Raw genomic sequence first — 11181 nt, forward strand, 5'->3', positions numbered from 1 at the left:
TCTTACTGTTTGCTTACTATTAAGTTTCTACCTTTACTTTTACAAATGTGATTTCAATAATTTCAGTGATATGAAAACTGCAAGATCTCTTTCATACTGTGTTACAAAATACCACTTACAGTCCTATTATATTTCACTTCAAAATAATAATATTCAAAACCAGACGATTTGTCACACATTTCTTTTGAGATGATGTTTTCCACTGAATTGTCCAAGTCACCATTGTGGTTATTATGTAGATTACAAATAATAGGGAAGCTTTTATACAGTATTTGAGTATTGACTCCTCAATAAGAGAACAAACTCAAAAAGTTTTTTTGGGGGGGGGTTGTTTTTGCTTTGTCTAATTGGCTCCTAGAACTATTAAAAAAGTGATGTAACAAGGAATTAAAAATCAGTTCGCCTAATGCATGTAATAATCTTTAGATATAAATTCCCCAGTTATTTGATTCTAATTTGGTTCATAATAGCAGTTCAGCTATATTGAGCTAGGAAATGTGTTGAATATTTTTAAAAATTCTGTTCTTGTCCAGAAATAAATAGAACTCTATTTTCACTCTCTTCCATATTTTTCCATTCTGTTCTGCATCTGCTTTTATTCATATTTTATTTTTAAAAGCACCCAGCCAAACTTTGTAGTAATATATAATTGGTGCAGGCGGGTGGCATACTTACCTTTGGTGAGCAGAGCGGGCAAGGCGCAGATGCAAGACACAGAGATTAGCTGGGCCGCATGGCAAAGGCAAGAGTGGGTGGGGCGAGGTGGGGCAGGGTGGGGTGGGGCGAGGTGGGGCCAGCTGGTGGTGTGGTTTCCTGGTTCCCCCAAACTATTCAAACTTTCTGCTACCATTTCGTTCAAATCGGTCCAAACCAGCTGAACATCCCCTCAGCCTGGAAAGTAATGGTGATTATTTCTAGATACTCTTAGTGAATTCTCCCCTGTCTAATATGTCTGAATGCTGATTCAAGACTGAAGACATGGAGCAGCCTTTCTCAGTTGCAGTATAACCCCCAAATTGTAGAACACATTCCTTTGAATATTACACTAGTTGTGATGGATGTATCAAAACACAGCAAAGATCAAATTATTCTAGAAATCTTTGGTGACTGACTGCTGTTGTTGTGTAATAATTGTGAGATTGCTCCCAGCTAATAATTATTTAAACCTGATTCAATGTGAGGCATCTTCTAAAGTCCTTTCATTTTGCATTCAATGGCTTTACTAACAGGATGAAATAAAAATAATAGTAAAAGTATGCCAGAATAAAAATAAGCTAAATTGGTGCACATAGCCCCTCAACATTTCCAATTTGCATTGCTAATAGATGATCTTGGTAAAACAATGATAGATTGGGATGATGGGTTGAGATTTATATATAGCAAGTTTGTCCTTTTTTCTCCTTCCAATTATTGGAGGAACCATGTAAAATGGCTTTCAAAACCAGAGCTCTGTACAAGCTGACAAGGAAATTTTATTCTTCTTTTTCTTCAAATCAGAAATATGATTCTTATTTCTCTACTTCCAAGTGAAATGGTACCCATGCAAAAAATGTATTTTCCCTTAGCAAGTGTATGTAAAAGCTAAAAGCTGTGGATTTCTCTCCTTTGCTATGGCAGGAAACCTCCATAATTTTGTTTTGCTGTCATTGTGGTGAGAATGTCTCTATATTTCCCTTTCTGCCTTGTCTTATATAGAAAAGCATATAAAGTTATATTTTCTTTTAACCTCCCCTATTTTTACTATTATGATTTGAATTCAGTGCTTCTACAATGAACAGGTTGACCAATGCTAATAGAGTTCCAAAGTTCCAGAAAGAGCAGAAATCTAGACCACTGATAATGAAGCTAACTTCACCAGTTATGATAGATGTTTAACAACATTTCCCTCCTTGTGCCTTAGAAGCTAATGGGTTATGGAACTTCATTACAGGCAATATGGAATGTGTTCGGACATGCTCATCATACGAATCCTATGGGAACATGGTCACACACAAAAGCAAAGTGATGATTAGTTTTCCTGCTTCACCTGACTATTTTTATTTTAAAAATTTAAAAAAGAAAGAGCGCAAGATGCTGGAAAATTGGGTTGCTGAAAAATACCAACATCTAAATTTATTCCTATTTTAAAGACTCCGGATGCCATGAGCAGTTATAGGCAATCTACTAAAACAAAAGTGTTTGCTATGCATACCTCAGTAGGACACCCAAGTCCTTGGTCTTTGACTTATTCAACTTATTTTCCTGACTCTTTAAAATGTTACATATTAAAAGGACATTTAGTCCTTCTTCCCTGAAGAGTTTCTTGCCCACAGATGGGGATATTGCACAGCTTCAGCTTGATAATATTTTATGTTATATAAAGCTGCAGGACCAAACTGTTGACGAGCTCGAGTCAAGCTACAAGCAGGATTGCTGCTGAGCATCAAGCCAAGCTTCCAAGCCAAGCTCCAGGTAGGATTAAAGAAAAAATGTGACAGGTTTTCATGATCTTTGATCCTAGCAGCCCTATTGAGTTACTGTTGCTGCTACAGTGTCCCAGTGGACACCCAATTCGACATTCAATGTCAGTCTCTCCTTCTCCCTTACCTCTTGGTTAGTTTTTTCTTTTCTATGATATGGTCATGATTGGAGAGTGGTCATCTACCTTGGTTGGCTATAGATGTCACCCTGGCCTTGAAAAAATCAAGACAAATATACCATCAACTAAGTAGCTGATAATTGTGGAATAGATGCAGATGAATTGGCTTTGCACCAGTTAATTTGTTTTTCTTAGTACACTAAAAGGATTCAGCAATGTTTCTGCTGGGTTTTGTAGTCAAGCAAGAAAAGTAATAACCCTTTTTGTGGGGAAGGGTGGGAAATAAAATTAGCTACTTTGGGAAATGGGGACTGTATTTGCCTTTCAGTAACTCTCCCACTCAAGCAATTTTGAGGCTGCCACTTTTATATGGTCTAAATCAAAATGGTCAAGATTGCTCAGGATGATAAAACATGGAAATAAAAAGTAAGTGGAGCAGAAAGGCATGCCAATGACCATTTTGATAGTAAGAAATTGATAAAGGACAATATTGTCTATTTTGGATGTCCAGTTGTAGATGCTTTCCTGTTCTGTTAGTGGGAACAATCTAGAAATTTGTAGTCCCATTCATTAATAATTATTCGTTTATTTGTTTTACATGTCACTACCTACCTTTCAGAAAACAATCCATTCCCAAGCAATTTGTAACAGGAACACATAGCAATGTATATAGTGGAAACCATGCCAAATCGTTAATACAGTATAAGATATTTGTTATTTTAACATCCTATATAAGAATACTAATATGAAGAAGAACATCATTTCACATCTAGATATCTTATTGAGATAAAACATGGAATACCATTTGCTGAAGCATGTTTTGATATCCTGTATCTGTCAGTTTCACAGATTCTGATCAGTTCCATGTGCAGACTGGATCTTTCCATCTGGTGCAGAAATTCCTATGTTAGAGATTTAGATTTCAATTTTTTGGCTCACTTTTAGAGACAGCATTAGAGCAGCATGAGGAATATTATATAATCTTTCATTTAGTAAATTAGTATCCAGAAAGAACAGTGAACTGAATTTTGCTGTAAGTTCTGTTCAGTTAGTAAAATAAACTTACGCAATATGAATACCATAGTTACAAAGATAAATTTTAGCTGTTTCCTCTTTCTCTTTCTCTCTCTCTGCCTCTCTGTTTGTGTGTGTGTGTGTGTGTGTGTGTGTGTGTGTGTGTGTGTGTGAGAGAGAGAGAGAGAGAGAGAGAGAGAGAGAGAGAGAGAGAGAGAGAGAGAAGATATGTAATCATAAAAAAATTGTGTCTTTATTTTCCATTACATATGAACTTGAAAATATATTAGACTGGATAGATAGAAAATTGTTTCTCCAGTAGTTACAAAGTATTTGAATACACCTCAAAAAATGCTGAATTTACCACCCAGTAAAGACTACATTTCGCATTACAGTTTGGAAAAGAAACGCTTCAATTCTCAAAAAAAAAAATAAAAAAAGCCAAACTTTAATACAGTATTTTTTTAACAACTTATGTAAACCTGTATCTGATTGAGTAAGGAAACTCTGAGGGATAAAGGCTCTGTTGAGACTTCAAAAAATATCTTTATAAATGTGTCATGCTGTGATGCTGAATCATATTTATACTACGGAACATTTGACATATTAACTAGGATGAATAAATCTAAATTAAGGATCTTGCTGAGCAAAAAAAAGTACTGGACTAAAAGCAACTTGCAAATTATAATCTTGCAATTTTCTCACTTCTGATGAACTTTATTTTCTTTCAGTGATAATTATTTTTTAAAAAAATTCTAAGGAAGAGAAATTTATTCATATATGTGTGCTAAATTCATCTTCTCTTCATTTTTATTTCCTTAAGTCACTTTGTAGTATTCACAGGAATCCAAGAAATTATATCTTAGATATAACATATTTATTTTGCCTTCTGATTTATATTTTGTTTACTTGGTTGGGAACAAGATATTTCATCTGATTGCTTGATCTTAAATATGTCATGCAAATTAATAAAAAGAAGGTAAGAGTCATTTCAATATGTTTTCATTGTAATTTGGACATAGCCGAATATAATATCTAGATGTTAGATCTTAATCGATTTTCATGCTTCTCATGATTTAAATTTAATTTAAATCTTTGTATTTTCCTCTTTCTTAATTATTTCTGTTTTTAGATAATTATAGCTACTTTTATTTTAATTTGCATAGTAAACAATTTGGCTATTCAGAGGTGATATAAATATAGACAGATGAAAAAGATATGAACTTAGACCATTATTTATATTTTTTTCTGGAGTTCATTAAATGTTGAAATTTTTTAAAAAATCCTTCCTTCCTTCCTTCCTTCCTTCCTTCCTTCTTTCCTTCCTTCTTTCCTTCTTATCTGCCTTATGTTTGAACAATGCTCTACAATAAAGAACTCAATACAGCCACAAAATATGTAATATTTTCTATATTACTAATCCAAAAAGTTCAGAATTATAATTATAGAAGTAGGATAGAGTGAGGAAAAGTGGCTGTTCAAAAACCTGAATAAAAATGTAAATAATTGACCAAAAGGAATTCACAGACAAGCCCAATTTGTGTGTATATATGCATATGCATGTTTTACTTGTATAATTTATGTATTGATTATTTTTTCATTGTGTATAACATTGCCTTTTTAGGAATCCGGAAACAGCATTATCCAAGTTCTGAATATTTAGCAAACTTTGAGATGAAGAACTGCAAGAAACCTTTGTTTCATTTATTGATATTTCCATTCATCCTTTCACATATACTGAATTTTCCCCTGCAGATTGGTATATGAGGCATGGAATTGAACAACCAAACCAGAGTCCAGATGTTTATCCTCCTGGGTTTTCCCACAGTTCTAGAACTTCAGAGATTGCTATTTGTAGTATTTCTTTGTATTTATATCCTCACTCTTGTGGAGAACACCATGATCATCATTCTCATCAGGACAAATACTCCCCTCCAAAAACCCATGTATCTCTTCCTCAGCCACTTGTCTTTCCTGGAGACTTGGTATATTTCTGTGACTGTTCCAAAACTCCTGATTAACTTCTTGGCAACAGATAAAAGCATTTCCTATGCAGGCTGCATGGCTCAGCTGTATTTCTTCATATCCCTAGTCTGCACTGAATGTGTCCTGTTGGCTGTCATGGCTTATGATCGTTATGTTGCCATTTGCCACCCACTGCGCTATCCTGTTATAATGACATCCCAGCTTTGCTTGCAGCTAGCAGTGGGTTCTTGGCTCACTGGTTTCCTAATTTCTATGCTCAAAGTTTTTTTCATTTCACGTTTGAGCTTTTGTGGGTCAAATGTCATCAACCACTTCTTCTGTGACATTTCCCCTTTGCTTAATCTCTCCTGCACTGACCGCACTGTGGCTGAAATGGTTGACTTTGTATTTGCTCTTCTTATCCTTTTAATTCCACTCTCTGTCACAATGGGCTCCTATGCATTTATCATAGGCACCATTTTACGTATCCCTACGAGGCAAGGAAAAAGTAAAGCTTTTTCTACCTGTGCCTCCCACCTCACAGTGGTTATTATATTCTACTCAGCTACACTCTTCATGTATGCAAGACCTAGGAGAATCCATTCTTTTAACATGAATAAGCTTGTGTCAGTTGTGTACACTATTGTTACTCCCATGCTGAATCCATGCATTTATTGTTTAAGGAATCAGGATGTCAAGGAAGCACTGAAAAAAATGCTTTGCAACTTAAATCCTGAGAATATGATTAGTGATCATTAGACTGATGACTAATGGAATTTATTTCAGCAGACAAAAATAATATTTTTATTGTTTTGCATATGTGTATTGGTATTCCATAACTGCTGTAGTGGTGCAGAGGTGAGAATGCAGGACTTCAGGCTGCCAGCAGTTTGGCAGTTCAAGTCTCACCAGGCTGAAGGTTGACTCAGCCTTCCATCCTTCTGAGGTCAGTAAAATGAGGATCCAGATTGTTGGGGGAGTAATATGCTGACTTTGCAAACTGTTTAGAGAGGGCTATAAAGCACTGTGAAGCTGTATATAAGTCTAAGTGTTATTGCTACATAGTAGACAACAATACTGAAAATTCAGTATTCAAATTCTACTGTTAGTGAAGTCATGGTTAGGTTTAAACTGAAAATATTTAAAAATAATATTATCAAGATCTCTTTCTCTTTTATAAGACTTCTCCAAATGTTTTGCTTCCAAGAGGCAAAATAATTCCACCAGTATATCAATTTATACTGATATGTGGAATATAAAATCCTGCAGCTATTTTACTAGAAATAAAATTTAACTACTGATTTCCTGGAAGTTTCTAAATAATTTGCTTTACATGTTTCCTGGTAAGGCTACAAAACAGTGCACAGACAGGCAGGTACAGAAATAAAGAATTAAAGTATTATTTATTGTAAAATAATATTCTATAGTAATAATAAAGTGATAAATCAGAGACAGACAGACGGACAGACAGATAGATGTAGATAGATATATAGATGCAAATGTAGATAGATGTAGATGTAGAATAAATGAACCATGATAGTACAGTGGTTAAAGTGCAGTACTGCAGGCTACTTCTGCTGCCTGCTGCCTGCCTGCAATTTGGCAGTTCAAATCTCACAAGGTTCAAGGTTGGTTCAGCCTTCCATCCTTCCAAGGTGGGTAAAATTAGGACCCAAATTATTGGGGAAAATATCCTAACTCTGTAAACTGCTTAGAGAGGCCTGTAAAGTAGTATATAAGTCTAAATGCTATTGCTATTTGTAGATGTAGATACAGATAACTTCAGTTTTAGAAAAGTGTATTAAATGGATTTCAAACACTTTAAAAGGTAACAGATCAGTGGTGAAATGCTCCCGGTTCGGACCAGCTCGGGTGAGCAGGTAGCGATGGCGATGAGCAGTTTGGAGAACCGGTAGCAAAAATCCCTGCCCCCGCCCTCCATGCATAGCTGAGCCACGCGATCATCAGAGGCTTTTTTTCTTTTAAATGCCTCTGACGAGCTAGGCTCTGACGATCCAGAGATCCTCAGTTGCCAATCAGGCAACTCAGCTTGGATCGTCAGAGCCATTTAAAAGAAAAAAAAACACCTTTTTTTCTTTTAAATGGCTCTGACGATCCAAGCTCTGATGATCCCAGCTGAGTTGCCTGATCAGCAGAGGGTTTTTAAAAAACCCTCTGACAATCAGGCAACTCAGCTGGGATCGTCAGAGCCTTTTGAAAGCATTTTTACATGGTTTTTACATGTAAAAAGTGGTTTTAAAAGTAAAAAAAAATTGGCCACGCCCACCCAGTCACATTACCCACCACCAGCAAGCCACACCCACAGAACTGGTAGTAACAAATTTTAAATTTCACCACTGTAACAGATTGAAACATAAGAGCATGCACACAACCATACAGTCAGGTCCAGAAATATTGGGACATCGACACAATTCTAACATCTTTGGCTCTATACACCACCACAATGGAGTTGGAATGAAACAAACACAATGTGCGTTAACTGCAGACTGTCAGCTTTAATTTGAGGGTATGTACATCCAACTCAGGTGAATGGTGTAGGACTTACAGCAGTTTTTTATATATGCCTCCCACTTGTTAAGGGACCAAAAGTAATGGGACAGAATAATAATCATAAATCAAACTTTCCCTTCTTAATACTTGATTGCAAATCCTTTGCAGTCAATCACAGCCTGAAGTCTGGAACGCATAGACATCACCAGACGCTGGGTTTCATCCCTGGTGATGCTCTGCCAGGCCTCTACTGCAACTGTCTTCAGTTCCTGCTTGTTCTTGGGGCATTTTCCCTTCAGTTTTGTCTTCAGCAAGTGAAATGCATGCTCAATGGGATTCAGGTCAGGTGATTGACTTGGCCATTGCATAACATTCCACTTCTGTCCTTTCAAAAACTCTTTGGTTGCTTTTGCAGTATGCTTTGGGTCATTGTCCATCTGCACTGTGAAGCGCCGTCCAATGAGTTCTGCAGCATTTGGCTGAATGTGAACAGATAATATTGCCCGAAATACTTCAGAATTCATCCTGCTGCTTTTGTCAGCAGTCACATTATCAATAAATACAAGAGAACCAGTTCCATTGGCAGCCATACATGCCCACACCATGACACTATCACCACCATGCTTCACTGATGAGGTGGTATGCTTAGGATCATGAGCAATTCCTTTCCTTCTCCATACTATTCTCTTCACATCACTCTGGTACAAGTTGATCTTAGTCTCATCTGTCCATAGGATCTTGTTCCAGAACTGTGAAGGCTTTGTTAGATGTTGTTTGGCAAACTCTAATCTGGCCTTCCTGTTTTTGAGGCTCACCAATGGTTTACATCTTGTGGTGAACCCTCTGTATTCATTCTGGTGAAGTCTTCTCTTGATTGTTGACTTTGACACATTTACACCTACCTCCTGGAGAGTGTTCTTGATCTGGCCAACTGTTGTGAAGGGTGTTTTCTTCACCAGGGAAAGAATTCTTCGGTCATCCACCACACTTGTTTTCCGTGGTCTCCCAGGTCTTTTGGTGTTGCTCAGCTCACCGGTGCATTCCTTCTTTTTGAGAATGTTTCAAACAGTTGTTTTGGCCACGCCTAATGTTCTTGCTATCTCTCTGATGTGTTTGTTTTGTTACTTCAGCCTAATGATGGCTTGCTTCACTGATAGTGACAGCTCTTTGGATCTCATCTTGAGAGTTGACAGCAACAGATTCCAAATGCAAATAGCACACTTGAAATGAACTCTGGGCCTTTTATCTGCACATTGTAATTGGGGTAATGAGGGAATATCACACATCTGGCCATGGAACAGCTGAGAAGCCAATTGTCCCATTACTTTTGGTCCCTTAATAAGTGGGAGGCACATATACAAACTGCTGTAAGTCCTACACCGTTCACCTGAGTTGGATGTAAATACCCTCAAATTAAAGCTGACAGTCTGCAGTTAACACACATTGTGTTTGTTTCATTCCAACTCCATTGTGATGGTGTATAGAGCCAAAGATGCTAGAATTGTGTCGATGTCCCAATATTTCTGGACCTGACTGTATAGCCTGCAAAAATAATGCTGAACTCACTGGTTATTATTAATTCAGATTCATTCTTCTTCTTGGGAATTCCAATATTCAAAATCAAAGAACAGAGAAAAGAAAGCATCACATTTATAGGTCATTGCTAAATAGCTTGTATAAAAATCAATCAGAATATGTTTGGGTACGTATTGAAGAAACAGCTGCTTAGAAAGGTCCAGATTTCTATGACTGGCAAAATAGGAGGATAGAAAAGATGCTACAATATTATAGTATAAGCAGGCAAAAAGTCACATATTATCTTCTGACCAAATGGACTTATGTTCTATAAAGGAGAAGATGGGCAGTATCATTTAGTTCTCCTTTAAAAATAGAGAACACAAAGCTATTATAGGGAGGGACAATGGTAATTAGCAACTGTAGCTTACTGTAAAACACTGAATTGGGTAATATATTCAGGAGAAAGGATGGGTTTCTGCAATGTTAAACTCTGCATCATCAAGCAAATATTGGAGGAGGGCAATCTTAATATTTAATTTTTCCTCAACATTTTATATATTAATGATGAATAAGTGGAGATGACATCACCCCCCATTTCTTACAAGATCATACAGTCCTATTTGTGAGCAGAAATGGGCTGACATAAAACTGTCATTTGCCATTCTATAACTTTGAATAGGACATTACTACTAACAACATTACATAAAAAGGAATGAGGAGAGACATGTGGTTCCTCCCTGCATTTTGGGGGCAACAAAAACCACTCTACCAAAATTTAACTGACATTTGTAATTTTGTGTGGCCTTCCCCCTTCCCTTTTTAAATACATACATACATACATACATACATACATACATACATACATACAGAAAGGAAGGAAGGAAGAAAGAAAGAAAGAAAGAAAGAAAGAAAGAAAGAAAGAAAGAAAGAAATAGTAAGTAACTCATTAAGTAAGTAAGTAAGTAAGTAAGCAAGTCATTAAGTGAACACATGAGACCCTCATAAACTTATTCGAAACTCCCAATCACTCACTTCCCAGTGATCCAAGGAAGCCCTTGGAAGCCATTTTGTAAAATTAATGCTTGACTGTCAAAAGACAGTGTTGTTTATCTCTGAAATAAATGCAATGATTCTGGTATAAACCTTTTAATGTCCTGATGTCAGTCCTTTACTGATATTCAGCTTAGCCTACAATTTCTAAAAGGCAAAACTTTGTCCTTCCCTTTTCCCCTTGACTTCCATAATTAGCTATTTTCTTATAGAGTTTAACACAAAGCTAACTTAATATGAAGAATTACTGCTCTTTTGCACAAGGAAATCCCAGCAGCTGAAGGGACTTTTCTGTATCTCCCACTGAATGTTTCCATCTTATTTTTTTCATTTGTGAATATATTTTTTTTTTTGTTATAAATTGTTCTGGCATTTCAATTTATCTACTGAGTCCTTCCCAAGGACTAGGATAGGCAGATATTGTTGTTGATGGTTTTAAAGATATCATAGGATGTAAATTCTCCCAATAAGGCTGTTGATGATGTTCAAGTGGTGCTCCAGATCTTTTAGGATTGTACCAAGATACTTATTACTTTTGGTACTGT

General features: G+C 36.4%; 1 protein-coding gene across 1 annotated transcript; it reads left to right on the forward strand.

The window, feature by feature from the left end:
• Window positions 1–2431: 2431 nt before the first annotated feature.
• Window positions 2432–6316, forward strand: LOC148114028 (olfactory receptor 6B1-like). The gene is made up of 2 exons (XM_087893642.1): window positions 2432–2451; window positions 5348–6316. The coding sequence occupies exon 2, from the start codon at window positions 5363–5365 to the stop codon at window positions 6314–6316; it is 954 nt and encodes a 317-aa protein (XP_087749768.1). The 5' UTR covers window positions 2432–2451; window positions 5348–5362.
• The last annotated feature ends 4865 nt before the right edge of the window (window positions 6317–11181 follow it).

Source organism: Pantherophis guttatus, chromosome 4 (assembly GCF_059756535.1).
Source record: "Pantherophis guttatus breed Tessera chromosome 4, ASM5975653v1, whole genome shotgun sequence".
Taxonomy (NCBI): domain Eukaryota; kingdom Metazoa; phylum Chordata; class Lepidosauria; order Squamata; family Colubridae; genus Pantherophis; species Pantherophis guttatus.

Coding starts and splice junctions, on each gene's coding strand:
- LOC148114028 (XM_087893642.1), top strand. CDS start 5,363: ATGGAATTGAACAACCAAACCAGAGTCCAGATGTTTATCCTCCTGGGT.